Source organism: Coffea arabica, chromosome 2c (genome assembly GCF_036785885.1).
Source record: "Coffea arabica cultivar ET-39 chromosome 2c, Coffea Arabica ET-39 HiFi, whole genome shotgun sequence".
NCBI classification, from domain to species: Eukaryota; Viridiplantae; Streptophyta; class Magnoliopsida; order Gentianales; family Rubiaceae; genus Coffea; species Coffea arabica.
Window position 1 is genome coordinate 710,369 of NC_092312.1, and position 17,548 is coordinate 727,916.

The 17,548-nt window shown below is 38.4% G+C and overlaps 4 protein-coding genes across 5 annotated transcripts; 2 read left to right on the top strand and 2 right to left on the bottom strand.

Moving 5' to 3' along the window:
- Positions 1-222: 222 nt before the first annotated feature.
- Positions 223-3,690, top strand: LOC113724821 (ribosome-binding factor PSRP1, chloroplastic-like). Of its 2 annotated transcripts, XM_072073184.1 has the most exons (6): positions 223-645; positions 965-1,108; positions 1,202-1,468; positions 2,968-3,076; positions 3,177-3,318; positions 3,423-3,565. In XM_072073184.1, the coding sequence occupies exons 1-5, from the start codon at positions 361-363 to the stop codon at positions 3,305-3,307; spliced, it is 936 nt and encodes a 311-aa protein (XP_071929285.1). In that variant the 5' UTR covers positions 223-360; the 3' UTR covers positions 3,308-3,318; positions 3,423-3,565. The 2 variants fall into 2 exon arrangements, with proteins under 2 accessions (XP_071929285.1, XP_071929284.1); XM_072073183.1 differs by having other exon boundaries at positions 224-645; positions 3,177-3,690.
- Positions 3,643-5,880, top strand: LOC113728247 (NAD(P)H-quinone oxidoreductase subunit K, chloroplastic-like). The gene is made up of 3 exons (XM_027252806.1): positions 3,643-3,872; positions 3,980-4,152; positions 5,768-5,880. The coding sequence occupies exons 1-3, from the start codon at positions 3,643-3,645 to the stop codon at positions 5,878-5,880; spliced, it is 516 nt and encodes a 171-aa protein (XP_027108607.1).
- A 376-nt stretch (positions 5,881-6,256) lies between these two features.
- On the bottom strand, positions 6,257-8,203 carry LOC113724823 (transcription termination factor MTERF8, chloroplastic). Its single transcript, XM_027247709.2, has 2 exons — positions 7,880-8,203; positions 6,257-7,767 (listed from the first exon to the last, which is right to left on the bottom strand). Exons 1-2 carry the CDS (start codon positions 8,148-8,150, stop codon positions 6,470-6,472), a joined length of 1,569 nt encoding a protein of 522 aa, XP_027103510.1. The 5' UTR covers positions 8,151-8,203; the 3' UTR covers positions 6,257-6,469.
- Positions 8,204-13,877: 5,674 nt separating this feature from the next.
- Positions 13,878-17,548, bottom strand: LOC113724824 (uncharacterized). The gene is made up of 3 exons (XM_027247710.2): positions 16,308-17,548; positions 14,615-14,703; positions 13,878-14,509 (listed from the first exon to the last, which is right to left on the bottom strand). The coding sequence occupies exons 1-3, from the start codon at positions 17,190-17,192 to the stop codon at positions 14,389-14,391; spliced, it is 1,095 nt and encodes a 364-aa protein (XP_027103511.2). The 5' UTR covers positions 17,193-17,548; the 3' UTR covers positions 13,878-14,388.

Genomic DNA, 17,548 nt, shown 5'->3' on the forward strand with positions numbered 1-17,548 from the left:
CCAAAATTTTTTCAAAATAAAAATGGCAAAATCTTGAACCTTACCCAAGCGACTCTCTCCCTCTTTCCTAGCACAGTTCTGCTCACTCACTGCTAGTACTATTACTAAATACTACTCCTGCAGGGGGCTACTCGCCTGTCGCCGTTTTTCCTCATCCCCTCCTCCTCCTCCTCCTCCTCCTCCAAAGAGAAAAACCCAGGACATATTGCAGCATTTTTTTTCTTTTAACGAGTAGTATTTTGTTAGCAAGTGGCACCCAGAATTGTATTAAAAAGGAAAAAAAGATTAGATTCTTCTTCTTAAGAGCCTTGCCTTTTGTTTGTTTGTGTTTGATCGAGTAATCTTGAAGAATCTGCAGAAATGGCAGCGGTTTCCCCAACTTTGCAATCGCCTTTCCGCTATCCCCACGTCTCCCGCGGTACTATTACTCCTCCTGCCTCGCTTACCACCAGCTCTTCCCCTATGCCTCCACTTCTTTGGTCATTGTCTTCCAGCACCTGCTACAGCTTCTTAAGCTCAAGGTTCAGGACCCTTGACACTATCGCTTTCAAGATTCCCCCTCCTCCCACATCCTTCCCCATCCGGATGTCTTGGGATGGCCCTCTCTCCTCTGTCAAACTAATCATTCAGGGCAAAAACCTTGAGGTATCCAACCCCTTCTTTTGAATCTCTTTTCTTTGGTAAAAATCACCTCTTTTATCTTTTTAATCCAATTGCGTTCCCACCCAACTTCAATATTTTCTTTTGTCTTTGCCCCTTTTGCTCCCAAGGGGGAGATGTGAATCTCACTGGCATTTGCAGTCAAGCATGATAATTTTTTCTCCCTATTTACGTGATAAACATTGAAGATACATTTTCTGTAATTGCAATGTATTCAGTACTGATACTATTGTGCACGCAGCAATTATACGCTTTCTTTCCTTTCGTATGTACAAAGTTATTTAGACGCTGCGTACTTTTACAGTTAGCTCCAGCAGTGAAGAGTCATGTGGAAGAGAAGTTGGGCAAGGCTGTGCAAAAGCACAGCCATCTGGTGAGGGAGGTGGATGTCAGGTTGTCTGTCCGAGGTGGAGAATTTGGAAAAGGCCCCAGAATCCGAAGATGTGAGGTATGCTGCAGCTCATGGGCAAATTTTCAACAAGTTTCTTGATCCCAGGAATTTCTGTGTTTGCTTTACTTAAAGTTGAGATTACGTTGTCAGGTAACCTTGTTTACTAAGAAGCATGGTGTCGTTCGGGCAGAGGAAGATGCAGAGACAGTGTATGGAAGCATAGATTTGGTGGCATCCATCATCCAGAGGAAATTGAGGAAGATCAAAGAGAAAGATTCAGATCACGGTCGTCACATGAAGGGTTTTGACAGACTCAAATTCCGAGATGTTGGCGGTGCACTACCAGCAGCAGCAGTTGAAGAGGGCTTAGAGACGGTTTCCGAGGCACAAGATAAAGATGAGGACATTGCCAATGAGGTTCTCCTCTCTCGTTTATATCGTCGTTGTCTTTACCCGAGTAGTCATGCTTGTTTCATACTATGATTTTACTTAACCGCTTGTTTCTGTTTTTGGTGTTTCCAATACGTGCTTTACAAATTTAATCATCGCTGGTAAAGCAAAACACTACTCCAGTTAGAAATGTTTTATCTAGTTTATGAGCATAATAATGGCCAAGTATGTTGGGATTCCAGTTCCGTCCACAAGTAGTAGGTTTAGTGGTGGAGCGCACCAAATCTGCCTTAGCTAATGAAAGGTAAGGCAAGTCTGTCTCTTTGATATTTTCTGTTCTTTCTTTCAGAGACAGAAAGAGATAGAAACAGTTATAGCTAATGATGCCTATATTCTATAGCGTTATCCTTTTTTTTTTTGACTATTATTTTAAGGCTATGCCATCCTGAGGTGTTGCTAAATGGATGGATCTTATCAAATCCATGAATGATAGATGATCGAACCGCCGAATCGGAATTGGGTGCTATCATATAGCTTTGTATTTTCTAAGTTCACGAGTTGGAGATAAGCGGACTCAAACCGCTGACATCCGCCGCAGGGTATTCATCATAGTTTCAATGCTAGCAATTACCTTTGCCACTTAGATAAGAGCAAACTCAAGTAACAAAAACAATATGCTGCATTACATTCCACGATGGATTGACTAATAGTAGTGAGCTAACTAATCAAGTATTCATGTACTTTCTGAATCTTGGTTGGGTGACTCATCTAGTCAAGAGAGCGTTGATGTGTCTTTACCTCTGCCTGCACCTATCTGACCCAGTAAAGCAGCTTTTTATCTTCAAGCATTTCTCATTATTCCCGACATGATCGATCAGGAGGGATTCTGTTTATTCTTTTTTGGTTCACATGTGTTTGGTTTTTAGCTAATTCACTTGAAAGAGATCTTTGGTTGGTGCTTTACATCTGTTGCTGGATGATAGTTAACGATTTTGCAGCATTGATAGATATTTCCATTAGTTGAAGAATCCAGCAAATTCGTTTGTCCAACTAAATTGTGGGAGGACATAAACTGATCTTCAAATCTATTTTATGGCAAACCCCATTGCAGTGACTTCTGTTGCATGTGAAACAGTTTTATTATTATTATTTTTTTATAAACATGTTGTCAACTGAGTGCACTAGATTAGGATGCTGTGCTGTGCGACAAATGTAACATATCATGACAGCCTCTCTGTATAAACTGGAAGGACTGTGCTATTGATTTTTTGTTTGGTCGTAATTAGATAACTGTCTTGTTTACTGGTTTGCATGCATTTGTGACTCATCCGTTGCAGACATGATACGAGTAGGTGTCAAATTCAGAGAACATAGAAATATATTTTCATCAGTAGTATCGTGCGCTTTGAGTTGGTACCTCATTCATCTTGGTACCAACTAAAAATCTGACATCATGGATGACGTGCCATGTAAAGTGTAGCTTCTTGCATTTTCTCAGAGAGTCTCATGCCTTGTACCGGTTGCAGATTGTTCGTACAAAATACTTTGACATGCCACCTTTGACTGTAAGTGAAGCGATTGAGCAGCTGGAAAATGTGGATCATGACTTCTATGGTTTTCGGAATGAGGAAACTGGTAAAGAATATAGGTTCTATACATTTTATATATATTTTATTTTAAAATCTTAGTATTATGATGTTCCTCTTGTTTCTGATTGTTGTATCCCTTGTTGCAGGCGAGATCAACATTGTGTACAAAAGAAAAGCTGGAGGATATGGACTGATTATTCCTAAGGGGAGTGGTAAAGCAGAGAAATTGGAGCCGCTGACAGTTGAACCAACTAGAGAACCTTCCATGGCAGAGTAGAGGCATAGGCTGTAAGTGATTAAAACCAAAGTATACTTTATAGCAAAGAGTGCAACTCTGAGTAGAGGCATTATTGTAGCTTACGAGAAGGAATTTTCTGCTGCAACTTGAATAGGGCCGTGTAAGATGATCTTGTATATAAGACTGAGGAGAAACATTGGGTTAGGCGTCTGCCTTCTTGTACGGTGAGGTGCAGTGTGCCGTTTACTGCTTATGGCTGAAAGCAGGACCGCTTAACTTTTTCTTCTCTTGATCCAACTTCTTGTACCCTCGTGTTTTCATCAAGTCCTAGACAGGCAGATCTAATTTTAACAGCCGGAACGGTAACAATGAAAATGGCCCCTTCTTTAGTGAGATTATATGAACAAATGCCTGAACCAAAATATGTTGTTGCTATGGGACCATGTACAATTACAGGAGGGATGTTCAGTACCGATTCTTATAGTACTGTTCAGGGGGTTGATAAGCTAATTCCTGTAGATGTTTATTTGTCAGGCTGTCCCCCTAAACCGGAAGCAGTTATGGATGCTATAACAAAACTTCGTAAGAAAATATTTCGAGAAATGTATGAAGGTAGAATTAGGCCCCAACGTCAACGGTTGAATCGGTGTTTTACTACAAATCACAAGTTTCATATTAGCCACAGTATGAATACTGGAAATTATGATCAAGGATGTTACTGCTGAAAGATGGAAGAATTAAAATCGTAGATCAAAACACTATGTATGGGTGCTATGAGCTGGCTAAACAAGAATTCTTGAACAACAGTTCAGATATTCACAACCAAGAACTACTGGATTCTCAGATAGGCCCTGAAAGGAGAAGGAAGGCTGGAATGCCAATAGGTGTCTATTATTTAATTCACCCGACCCTATGGTATCCATTTTGGGAATGTCCAGTGCCAAAGTCACTGAATGGATTGAATTACTACTTTTTATTCTCTCGATCCAACTTCTTGTACCCTCGTGTTTTCATGCATGCTTTTTATTTTTGTCTACTTTTTAGCATTTTTACCAACATTTTGCTAAAGAAAGTGTAAGAATATTTTCTGAAAAGCGCGAGTCTGTGGAATTATATAAGCAAAAAAGTAGGTACCAAATCCAAATGGGAAATTTTAAGTACAGTTTTTTAAATTCTTAAGAAAGTAAAATTGAATGCTACCCAGGAATTGTACGGAACGTTGTGTTCTTGCATTCCACGAGATTTTATCTCCGTGGCTACATGTCCACTAACCCTAGGAATGGCTTGGAAAGAAAAGGTCTTTTGAACTTATTCATTTCATTCTAACGTTTGGTATGGTTCGTGGGAAACTTCTTTCCCTTGGAATGTTTGTTGCAATTTTTTTTTTCTGAAATTTCATTCCTCAAAAAAAAAAAAAAATAAATAAATAAAACCTTGGGGAAAGTCCTTTCCACCTTCATCCTAGAATACCTAAATAGTAGAATATCAAATTTGTCCTCATAAATTTTTACACTGCATCACGATATTTTGGGTTATTTATAAGCTCAATTAATATTTGAATATATTTTTCATAATAATAAATTTTCCTTATATTTAAAATAATTTTGTTTTATACAAGGAAATAAATGTTTTAAAATACTTTATTCTTTGACTTTTGAACAATTGTGCAAGACTTTTTTTTGAATCTTATCAAAATTGAAAATAGATTAAAAATAAATTATAATTGCTTGACTTCTTGTAATTTGTATTTTACGTTTTTTGTTTTTTAAATTTTTTGCTGATTATATTGCTAGTAAATTTTAACTTAAAAAGCTGTACAATAAAATAAAACAAGTATTACAATTGAAGTATTTTGATATGAGTCTTCATTTATTTTTGAAGTAAAAATATTAAAATTTCACGTAAATAGACAATTATTATTATAGAACAAATAAAAAAAAGTAATAGGACATATATGTCCTATAAACTAATTCAGTTCGTTTTAAACGTAGTTGGCCATAAGCACATAAAAAAGAGCATAGGCTCATAATAAAAATTTTACCAACCCCCAATTGAGGATACTTTAGGGTTTTGCAGGCAGAGTTAAATCGGCGCACCTCTTATTTTATGCCCAAAATGTAGAATCCTTAAGACTTAAACTGAGTTTAAAAGCATGCAAAGCTCTGAGAATTGAGATTATGAGCGATCAAGTAATTTAAGGGCGAATTGAGGGTTAAATAAGTCATTTGAGTTCAACATTTCTTTCGCTCTTGGTTGCGTAGGCGTGTTTTAGGTGGCTATTCTCTTTGGCTAATGCTAATAAGCTGACTTCCTGGAACATATATGTTTTTTGAGCCTGACTAAGAAACAAGATAAAATCAATCAGACAAAAGGATAAAACCTACAAGCAAGCATGTAGAGAATAACTAATTTTGCATTACCGGAAAAAATGAGTTGATAAATGACACAATTCTTGAAAATTTCATAAGCACATATCAAATGTGATTGTTGCTGTGATAGATCCCGGAAATATGCCTGCTACAGCTGCAACATGCTTTACAGGTCCTACAATGTTTGGTTCAGTGAACATTCAACAACAGAAAGTCAATTATCTATATCTGATTCAAGAATGATTCTGGGGAAAGCGAGAGTCTGATTTCTTTTATCAAATAGGCGATGTAAGAGAATCAAGAGATCAATTAAGAACATCTAGCAAGTCGAAACTTAAAAGAGTTTTTTCAATTCATCTAGGTACATTTTTCAGTATGAAAACTTGCTTCATCTGCCTAGGAACTTTCATTGACTTGTGGTGCAGACACTTCAGTAAACAGTGGTATGGATGTTCAGGCTCTAAATAGAACACATCAGTTACACTTACTGGGCTCTAAACTGTGAACATTGTAGTGCAAAAAATGAACAGGCTCTCCCATACATGAAACATTAATTTCGGCCAGGTATAAATTGAACTTGAAACTCTTACTAATCACCAACAATCATGAAGACCTTCAATAAGGGTAAGTCCAATGTTATCCATAAAAAAAGGGCCTTTGGAGGAGACAATTCTCTCTCGCTGAAGAGTAACCATATTCATCATGTCTCAGCGCACCAGAGTCCAGACATGAAAGGGAACCAGCGTTCTTGTCTATTGGAATTTCCATTTCAAGGAAGCACTAGAAGTTTGAACAGGAGATATACCAATATCTATGTGATATAATCATTACTTCACTTCATGTCATCAATCAATGAAATCGTTTGTATCTTGTTTTTAGTCGAGAATGTAGCAGCTGAGACACTCAATAGCTTGTTGAGGGACATTCCTTCACCTAAACTACTCTTCTTCATTTCATATCTATGTTTAATCCTACCATCAAGCTTATAACCGAGGAATGCAGGAAAAGCCAATAGTTCCCCTACTTCACGACCCATATCCTCAATCAAGTAGTCCAGCTTCTCCTCCAGTGATTCATGGTTGTATTGCAATATCTGAGGATGTTTCTTGCTCATCTCCAGAATATCCTCACAAGTTAATCCATAGTTCAAGAAAACCCCAATCACCTCCTGCAAATTCTTGCAGCTAGTCCGGGTAACAGCACCCATTGCCATAGCCAATTCTCTGGTTCTGTTCTCATAACCAATTTTTACCAAGAAAACCAGCTTGCAAGCAAGATTTTCCTCAAATGACAGACCAATAAACAAAGGGGCTTTGATCAAGAACCGGCATATATCCTGGGAACTCAAACCACATTTTTTCAGAAAGTCAATCCTGGGGTGCAATTTCCTTTTCCTGCTGGCGCTAAACAAATTCGGATAAACCGCAACAATCCTGAATATCTCACTCTCAGTTAACCCGGCAAATGATTTGAGAAACTCAACATGATCGCTCAAGTGATCAAGACTGTAAGCCACAAGAAATGGCAGTTTACGCAACACAGTAGCAGTGGCATCCTCATTGCGCCCACTCAACTCTAAAAGGAACGTGATCCTCGGAATCAATTGGCTGTCCAAATCATAATTAAGGATCGATGGACGTTTAAGAATTAAATCAACCCCACCAAAGCGGTTCAAGAAAGCCAGCGTCCGACCAATTTCATCAACCGACTTAAGGCACAATGCCTTGGTTAAGTTAGCTTTGTTGAGAACATGAACAAGCTTTTCTTGGGGAATCCCATGGTGAAGCAGCAGTCTTACTTTGTCTTCAAATCCCAGGAAGAAAGTTGGTTCCGTTGCATTTAGAAGGCGCTCAATCTTTGCAGGCTCTATTTTGCCTCGTATATCCAAATCGTCATTCCGAAGAAAAAAGTGCAATAATGAATCAATTTCTGGAGCGGTTAAAACTTCTGGCCTTTTCAAAATTAATCGAGAAAGGGCAAGGTGGCTTAACCCCAGAGCTTGTAGTGAACGTGCCCGGGATTGAATGGAATCGAAAGGGGTTAATGTGAGAGCAGGATTGCAGTTCAACAGGGCTTCTACATCTCTCTCCCTAAACCCCACTTGCTGGAAGAGGGACGAGAGCATTATTCCTGAGAAGATTGAGCATTATAACGACAAGCTTTGAAGAGCAGCACATTCAGGTGTGAATATGCAGGCAACGTATTCGAAGGAAAGTCTGAAAGAAGGAACGGAGTTACTTACGGCCGTTGGGAAAAGATTCAGTAGAGTTATGGTTGACGACGGCGAGAGTGGTGGTGATGCTGCAGAATCGGGGTAATAGAGTCGTCCGCAAACCCAAGAAGGGTATGGTGCAGTTTGATGATGTTGGTGCGTAGGAGGCACGCGCGCAGCTCTCTGCGGTCGAAATGATGAGTTTAATGGGTAATGATGGTCCTGAAGTAGACTTGTCCGGTGCCCGGCAATTGTAACGAGAGATGGATGGGGTGGGCAAAGTAGCAAGGAAGTCCGCCATACCCGACTTCTTGTTAGATAGCAACGTTCGCTTTTAACTCTCTTCCCAACGTTCACTTTTAAGGCCTAGTTTGGGAGTTTAGGACAAAAAGGTAAAAATTAAATGAAGAGAAAAAATTGGGATAATATCAGAAACCTCCCCTGAGGTTTCTTGAAATATCACTAAACTCTCCTCACATTTTGGAAATCTCTCCTAACACCCCTCAAGTAATGGTGGGGTCAGAAGTCACTATAAAAATTCATCAGTTGCCAATAATACCCTTGTTTCTGATGTGCTCTTATTGAGCTGATAAAAGGAAAAAAAATGACAATATCACTAAGCATGCAACTGTATAAGGAGCGGAAAACTATTGCCGCCTAGAAGCTGAGTTCCGTACGTGTATCATGGCGCCATTTTGCTCTGATAAGACATCTAAGTGCCCGGGAAATGCCAAGGAATGAAATACTACTTATAACTGTGATTGTTATTTATAGCTTTGAGAACCACTTGAAGCTATGTTTCTGGAAATCTCTTGCTGGATATTGCAGAAGAGGGGAAATATGGCACTTGAATAAATTGCATGCGTTCGGTTGGACTGAAAGTGTGATTGTCAAAACTAAGCTGCAAAACAGGTAAAAATCTTTCATTGCTGGTTGATATGATCAACATGTAACAGGAGAAAATGCAGGTGTCATGAAGCTTTCTATCTGGATTGCCTATAATATCTCTGTTTTCCTTGTGTTTTTGTGTTTTGTTGAACTTGATGACCGAGTTTATAATCCAACCAGACCCTTTGTATGCTCTTGTTTTATTAAGTATTGTTGATGTTGGATGCTGTAAAGAATGTGTGATTTGATGATGTATGCCTGACCTTTATAAAGTTGATGAACAAAAAGTTGATGAATATTGAGTTTTTTGAAGCTGTAATACATAAGAAGAGCTTAGTTTTGTAGATTAAAGCTGCAATACATATGACAAGCTCTAAGTGTAGTGTATACAGTTGGTTAGTAGACAAAAGTGAAAATTTAAATGAAAAGTTGGTTTAGTTGCTTGTTCATGGAAGCTGCTATAAAGGTTCTGTTTTGCAACATGAGTTTGACTTTGAATATAGCAACTTGAGTATGTGATCCGTATAGCAACTGATTGAGACTTTTCTTGAGAACACACTGATATGTAGGATGAGAAGAATTATTGCACATGATATTGTAGTCCATTACATGGGAAACACTGTCAAAATTCCTAATGTCGATCCAAAGAACTACCAATATATTGACCTTCTTGGCGATGATACTAATAAGGCAATGAATGATTTGCCTGGAAATTTGAACATGCTTATGCATATGAAATGTGCGATTCCTAGGACAACAGACTTTATGGACATCAGTAGTGACAAATCAGTATCTGATATGTTCAAACTTCATGAACAAGATCTTGTTATAAACTTGTATTTGTTGTACCTGGATATTATTCCTACTACAGAGGAGAATATGGTAGACAACAGGAATAACCAACTTCAGGATGTACAGAAAGACATAGGAATCAAAAAAGCTCATATTCCTGTAGTTGACAGTGAGGGTGATGATGAGATTTATGCCTCTAGTTCTGATGACTCTTGGAAGGATGACATAGATAGTGACTTGGAAGATGTCATAGTTGAAGATAAGTCCTTAATTTCTTCCAGTGACAAGGAGGAAAATGACTTGTCTGATTATGAGGAGATTGAGGATGCAGAAGTTGTGCCTGATTCAGAATCTAACCAATAATCAGATCCTATGAGAGCAATCATGCAGTAAAAAATGTGGACTTACAATCCGAGAGAGGACATTAGTTTGAGAAAGGGATGTTAGCTTAATATCATGTCCGACTTACACATGCCTTCTGGTTCTTTCATGTATGACCAGTAAGGCTCTAAACAGTTTGGAACACATCTACTACTACTAGAACAAGAAAGTGTGATTGTTTTAACTATTTGAATGAAAAGATAAATTGCTAAGAGTAGTAGATTGATGATGAACAAGATGGTGATAATTGCATTTTGTCGAGACATCAAGTTACATTCCTGATTTGCTGTCCTTAATGGAAGCACTGCATGATCAGCTTCATTTCTTTGGCTCTGCACTTCTTCACTTTCATTTCTTTGGCTCTGCAACTCTTCACCTTCATTTTCTTCATACCACTGGAAGTAAAGTAGATGCACTTTGAACAACTAAAATATAGCTTATCCGGATTTCTTTCACTCTCTGAAATTCGTAATATAGCATTGCGATTGCATTTACAATACCAGTTCTTCATGCTTAATGATGAAGGTGATTTGTATGAGTGCCCTTCAAAGGATGAACTAGCCATTGCTTTGCCCAGTTACCTCTCTATCTGCTTTACTTCAGCAGCGGTTCATTCACCTTTTAATACTGCTAGAAGCACTCAAAGTAGCCGTTGCATGTCCAACGGTCATGCAACAGTGCTCATGCCAGAAAAATACTCTCCAATTCATATTTTTCACTCTCTGCAATTTTCTTATGTCACTGTATCAATCAACCTAAGGGTATGAAGGGAACTAAAATATTCTCCCTCCTCCAAAATGCATTTTCTATTGTTACTTTTGCTTAGAGAGGCTGACATTGTTAAGAAAATATCAATTCAAGGGGTGGTAGGAGAGATTTCCAAAATGTGGGGGGAGCTTAGTGATATTTCAAGAAACCTCAGGAGAGGTTTCTGATATTAACCCGAAAGAATTACTATGAGAGAAGCGAAGACATAGAAAGGAGCTTGGGAGTTTTGGAAAGAAATGAAATGATTTTGGACATATATAGATTATAGGGTAATGAGAATTTGTTCATAAGCTTGTAAGAGGCAGGAATGCTTTCCTGTGGAGGATAGCTTTTGAACCCCCACCCCATAGTTTCAATAAATTTGTGGTGGTGGGGGAGGGCGCAGCACAATTTGATGATGGAGATCCTTCCTCGACGACGGTATCTCCCCTCTGTCTCCCAAGTACAAATGATACATAAGGCCATGTCAATTTCATCTTTATAGTATCTTGCTACCGTCTTTTCATGGTGCTTTCTTGGTTGTGCTTCTCACTTAGAAGCCTTCTGGTAGGTTGCCAAATTTGCTACTCTTTTCTTGGTCTACATTTTCCCCTTTTCTATTTTTGGGTTCTTCTATTTTTGTGACTCATGAACACAAGATAAAAGTAAAAATAGTAATTAGAGGAGTGGGAATAACTATTAGAGTTCTATAAAAGAGAGCCTGATCTCCCTAAGATATCTTCCCTATCAAAAATTTATGGCCCAGCACTTATATCATGTCTGGTGAAATGATAGAATTACCCTTAAAGCATATAAGGTATTTGAAAATTATGTGGACTTAATCAGTTAAATCAATAGTTAAACGAAACTTAGAAAAAAGTCAATAGTTAAACAAATGAATAAAAATAATCACAATTATGACCCAAAAAAAGGCTAAAGAAGTCAGACTCGAGAAATAGAGAAATAGAAAAGATCGACTTTTTTTCTTTTTTTTTTGTTGAGAGAAATAGGACTTGAACTTGAGTGATTGTGTAGCTAAGCATGACTTTTAAGTGGAGGAAAATTGCTCTCTAATTCTTGTCAACAATATGCTAATCATAAGCATCTTAATCAAGGTAGCAAGAAAGACTTATTTGATGCTCAAGTATAAGAATTCTTGTTACTTGGTTGCGCATTTCTTAATTTTTTTTATCTTGATCATGTAGCGTGATAGCCCTACAAGTAAAAACAATAGGTTCAACCATGTACAAATGAGAAGACAATTAGGGGTGGGCACGGGTCGGGTACCCGCCCCTAACATGATTTGGCTGACCCGACCCTAATATATCGGATCAGCCATTTTGCGACCCTAACCCGCTCCTAATATTTTCGGGTACTCGAATAGCGGGTACCCGAAAAAAAGGGGCGGGTCATAGGGTACCCGCCCCTAAAAAAAACTATTTTTCAATAAAAAAATTTTATTTTCTACTTAATATCAACATGTTTTTCAATAAAAAAAACATGCTTTTCCAATTAATATTGGTAGAGATATTGTAATTAAAGTCCATACATCACCATTCTCACACATTTCATCCAATAATCAAATCGATCTCATAAATTTAGTACATATTAGAATATCTAATAGACAAAACGAAATTTCATAATAATTTTGAGTACATCACCATTTTCACACATTTCATACTTCTACAACACAACAAACACAAGGATAATAAGTATTTGGTAACTTCCCCAAGGATAATATGGTACAAGACCACATCTCAAATAAGTCAATTGTGAAATCAAGTTCGGAAAAGAATTGAATAGAACTAATTATTTTTGAAAAAAATATAACCAAAAATAATGTTAAAAATCTTCCCCAACTTCTTTACATCTTTGGAATAGACCTTATGGTATTAAGGTGATGAAAAAGAAAAATAAATTTCTTACACTAAATAAAAGAGACAAATTAAAGAGATATAATTGCAAATGAATGACACAAATATTTTAATTATCTAGCTAACAGAAAATTGAAACTCCAAACAAAAATCTTTGATTGAATTGATGCAAGATTTGCAGGAAAGATCGATGGAGGTAGAATAAAAATAAAAAAGATGAAAGGGATGAACAATTTTTATAACAGAGTTTCACAAATTTTTTTTTTTCATTTTGTTCATGTTTCACCGAGAATATTCGCTTTCTTCAAAAAAAATGAGAAGAGTAGATCATATAGGATTAGAATATGAGGCTGCGAGCCACTTCACTTGCACTTAGAATTAAAAATTACAAAATTATAAAATGATCCCTACTTTTTTAATATTTATAAAATATACCCTGCGGGTCGGGTACCCCCGGATTTTTATTTTTCTGATCCGTATCCGTACCCGATTTTTCGGGTACCCGACCCTCATCTGCCCCGCTAAGAAAAATCGGATCGGGTATCCTATTTTTTGGATCGGATCAGATCGGATTCATCGGGTTTTCGGATCGGCGGGTTTTTTTGCCCACCCCTAAAGACAATAGGCTTCAGGAGGCCATATTTTGTGAGTTCACTTCTTCATTGAAATTAGGCAGTGTGATTTCTTGTTATATTTTTTTTTACTGATTCCACGCAATTCTTGATTCTAAATCCTCCCGAATTTACTCTTCAATTGTATGTTACTGCTGTTACACGAGCCTTCAAATCATGGCAAATCATGGAAGCAGTCATTGCAAAGAGTTGTACAAGCCTAAAGTTGATGTCTTGTGCATTTACACTTACACCCCCTTACCTTTGTTAAAATAACAATTTATACTTCGATACTAGATTAACCAACAAATATAACATGTGTGAGCGCATTTGTTGAACCACAATCTATTTCCTCTCCTCAAACCAATTTTCCATTGTTTGTTTTCTTGAATGGGGTTAACTTGTTACAAGCTAATTACTTTTAGAGAAGGTATCTGAAATTTTTGCAACCTCGAGGGAGGCCAGTGCAAAACCTATGAGAGGCTCCTGAAATTACCCCTTTTTGTTAATTTGGTGGTGGCTTGGTCAGTACTGATTCCCGTCGTCGAGAGAGTAGGATGGTTCTGCAGACAAACAAGGGAGTACCTTTTTTCCATTCAGTGACAGATCAGATATTCCCTATTCGGACTAAATTTGTGCTCCATGCTCTTCCCTGCAAGCGTAACCTTCCCAATACATGTGCAGTATCAGTTGGAAAAGAACTAACGAGTAAATATCCTGACCAAGAGAAAAAGGTAAGCCCATATCAATTGTTTTCTCATTGCAAATAATCGTTTGCAGGCCAGTCTCAAAATCGGGCATCCATTCTAATATACAGAATTTACCGATGAAGATTGGAGCTCCACAAGTCATACGAGTATGCAACGGCAATCAAAATAGTGTGCCACATTGTTGTTATTCGTAGACCACAGAAAATGAAACTTGACTCAGAAGTGGCACAGTAAATGGCGTACAGGAATGTGCAGCCTCGGTAATGAATATATGGGTGAACAAAACAATCTGATACCCTTCCCAACCTAACCCTCCGCCTTGTTACAAAAGATGGAGAGAGCGCGCGTGCGTGTAATAAATATATCAAATAAAGAATGGATAAATGGATTAACTGATTCTTTATCTTCTTCACCCCAGAAGGCCTTGCGAGTAGCTCTACTGCCAGAGCAAGGACTTGTAATCTTCCATCAACCAAATAAGAGATCACAAGACTCGCACCTTCATCCTTGGAACTTATGAACGGCCAGTTTATAGCTTACACTTTGACTTGTCTCTGAATTGATTTTGGACAACTTCTTGGACTGCTTGTTCCACTTTTCTTACCTGTGGGTATGTTTTTAATAAGAACAACTGATGAGCCCCCATTTTCCAAACTCCTGGGCAAAAAGCAATGCACCCATCAGAGCCATAAGTTCAGCAAACTAAAGTTAATTGATCAAGTGGATGAAAAGCAAAGGTATAAGAAGCCACATGTTCCTTACAAGGTTGATTGCTTCTTTTTCAGAGCCTTGCTAAAGGAATCCGATATCTTTCTGCTGGCTGTCCGTGATTTATCATTCAGATGATATTCCTGCATAAGCCAAAGAGGACACAAGAGGATCATAAACATAGAAACATGCTAGCAGAATCCAGTTACAAGCAAGTATTTGTGGGTTCCCATAATCTCACAACAAAACATAGACAAAAATGAAGTCATCATAGCTTTTTGAGCCTCTTTTATGGCAACAATTCCACTGGACATCTCATGGAATGCTGTAGAAAAAGCAATTTAAAAAAATCCCACTGGACTGGATAGCTAAGAAATAGAATCCCACTAGACAAGGAATGCTGTACGTAATTGTGCAAGAACAGAAGAGGTACAAACTAAGTAAACATGTCACCCAGTTGGAAGATTGATACTATGTGGCACCAAAAGTAAAGCCAAAGTTTTAAAACAGGAATAAAGCTGCTGAAACAAGCACAGGGAAGGCACAAGTAAGCACAGACATTAACAAACCACAATCCATCTTTGCAAGCAAGTAAACACAACTTTGAACCGAAAGACGAAGATCCAGGGCGAGAAAGCAAGTTTCTACCCAAGAAAATCAAAGTACAAAAACCATAGAAGGATAAGTAAGTCATACAAGCCCATATCACCACATACATTAAAATGTATTGCAACCAACCAGCAGAATCAAATAAAGTAAAGTCGTTAATGCCATCAGATTGATCCAAAAATAGTCATTCATAAACTGCATTTAAGTTAATGAAAATTGATAAAATACAATTCATCAAAACTTTTCACAAACTTTACTAGAATTACCTATCTAAAATATATTGTCTACAGCCACAATAAGAGAAACTCATAGGCAATACTAGAAGGAAATTTTTGCCCAAAAAATGATGGGAATCCAATGGAAGGAATTGAAGATTCATCAAGTAAATATTTATCATGAAGCTGCAGGGCACAAGATCAAGACAAACTATGTATATGATACCTGAACAAACTAGACGTGTGGTATCATGGTCATGCTTACCTCCCCGAAACAAATGAAGCAGTTTGTACAGGCAGCAAAAAGAAAAAAAAAATTGAAAGCACCGTCTCTTGCCCCAAATTTGAGGCAATTCAAAGTTTTGCCTTTCAAATGCTCAAGATGTTATATGGTTGGCAGCAAGTCATCCAGAAAAAGTGATTGCAAATACAAGGATAACTACCGAAGAGAGTTCTAAGGTCGATAAGCATTCTTACTAATCTGAATCCACTCTCTGGCATGATTCAAGATCTCTATAGAATGTTACGTCCGAAAGCATGCAACATGAGTTCACAAAATTACTGCCAGGCACTCGAAAATGACTGCCTCCGTTGTCTTATTTATATGCTTACCTTAACTTGTCATCTTCTGAAACAATACAAGTTTATAAACCATCTTCTTTTGAACTTGAAAGGCACAAAACCAAAGAGATACAACCACCAGATGTCAGAAACTCATAGAACAAAGCACATTTATAGAAAATCATCAATGGGGCAAAAGAGAAAGTTGAAACATTCATAAGTTTACGATTACCAAATATACCAACTCCACTAACTGACGTTCAACTAACAAAAACACGAGTTATCAAATTTAAAGCGAGCGATAAAGTGCATAATTATGGCGTGAAGTAGGAAAAGCAGCGGTAAGAAGCATCCAAACTTACGTCCTTAAATGCTCCATCACTTCCCTTTTTAGATAAACCACGTTGCCCATTAAAAGTCTTTGGCTTCTTGACTCGATGAAGCCCGCCACGAACATTTTCACTATCGACGCTACTCGCTTTCCTCTTTTTCTTCTTCCCAGAACTCATGAATTGACCCCTTTTGTCCCGGACTTTCCAAACATTCTTCTTCCTAAACAACATCTTGTCAAATTTCCAGCTTGCGAAGCTGGTATCAATCACCGTGACCTCAGTCCTGGAAAACCCGGAAAGATTGCCATAACCCATTTCCTCCTCCTCCTCCTCCTCTTCCACCTCCCCTTCTTCAATACAAATGACATTTTCCACCAGCTTGACTTGCTGGTGATCAGCTAATTCCTTCCCCAGGCCTACTCCACTGTTGTCGTCGCTCACGGGAGAAGCGCTGTCGGTTTTGCTGGGCGCGGGCGCATTGTCGCTGATACCACCATAGTTGGCAGTATTATTACTGAAATCTGAAGGAGGATCGGAAGGAAGGCAGAACTTAGGGATGGTCTGTTTGCGGGAGCATTTCTTTCCGGGTTGGATCTTAAGGGAGGAGTCGCCCATGCAGAAGAGCTCAGCCAGCACATTGGTCACTATGGTGAAGAATGGGTTTTGTTGAGTCGGGTTTTGAAGTAATTGATCGGTGGGGTGATGGGTCTGGGGGTGTTTGCTGGGTTCTAGGTTGTCTGGGGGAACAGGGTGGTTGTGGTTTTGGGGGAGAGCGAGAAATTGCTCGAGATCGAGGTCGGTGGAGGAGGGGAAACCTTTAGAAGAACGGAGCTTTTCAAGCCAATTGGAATTGGATCGTCCGGAGGAGGAGGAGGAGGTGGCGGTGGAAGTGGAGGCAGAAATTGAGCAGAGCATTTTTCCTTTTTCCTTTTATTTTTATTTTTATCTTTTTTTTTTTTTTTTGGGGTATTGTATAATTTGTATTGGAGGGGAGAAATGATGAGGGGAACTGGCGAACGGGGGCTGGTTTTCAGCAATTATACTTTGGAAAATTTGGGATTGGTAGAGTGGTAGTAGGAGCTAGATGGATGCTGGTTATTGGTAAATGGCGAGAAGAGACAAAGCAGGACGGACGGACTATATGGGCTTTGATATTTTTGGAGGTCTTCGATATTTTTGGCTTCCTGTTGATCCTACTGCCTACTGCACTGCTCTGCTCTACTGACTGGTTTAGTAAGCAACTGCAACACGGAGAGGCTTTCCGGTCCCTT

Bases quoted from the DNA above. Each gene is read 5' to 3' on its own strand.
- LOC113724821 (XM_072073184.1), top strand. From the start codon at position 361: ATGGCAGCGGTTTCCCCAACTTTGCAATCGCCTTTCCGCTATCCCCAC. The intron at 1,109-1,201 runs GTATGCTGCAGC...TTACGTTGTCAG, and splicing joins CCAGAATCCGAAGATGTGAG to GTAACCTTGTTTACTAAGAA. The intron at 1,469-2,967 runs GTTCTCCTCTCT...TACCGGTTGCAG, and splicing joins ATGAGGACATTGCCAATGAG to ATTGTTCGTACAAAATACTT.
- LOC113728247 (XM_027252806.1), top strand. From the start codon at position 3,643: ATGGCCCCTTCTTTAGTGAGATTATATGAACAAATGCCTGAACCAAAA. The intron at 3,873-3,979 runs GTATGAAGGTAG...ATTATGATCAAG, and splicing joins AAGAAAATATTTCGAGAAAT to GATGTTACTGCTGAAAGATG. The intron at 4,153-5,767 runs GTGTCTATTATT...TTGCTGTGATAG, and splicing joins GAAGGCTGGAATGCCAATAG to ATCCCGGAAATATGCCTGCT.
- LOC113724823 (XM_027247709.2), bottom strand. From the start codon at position 8,150: ATGGCGGACTTCCTTGCTACTTTGCCCACCCCATCCATCTCTCGTTAC. The intron at 7,768-7,879 runs GTAAGTAACTCC...CAATCTTCTCAG, and splicing joins TGAATCTTTTCCCAACGGCC to GAATAATGCTCTCGTCCCTC.
- LOC113724824 (XM_027247710.2), bottom strand. From the start codon at position 17,192: ATGCTCTGCTCAATTTCTGCCTCCACTTCCACCGCCACCTCCTCCTCC. The intron at 14,704-16,307 runs GTAAGTTTGGAT...TGGCTTATGCAG, and splicing joins GTGATGGAGCATTTAAGGAC to GAATATCATCTGAATGATAA. The intron at 14,510-14,614 runs GTAAGGAACATG...CTTTTTGCCCAG, and splicing joins AAAAAGAAGCAATCAACCTT to GAGTTTGGAAAATGGGGGCT.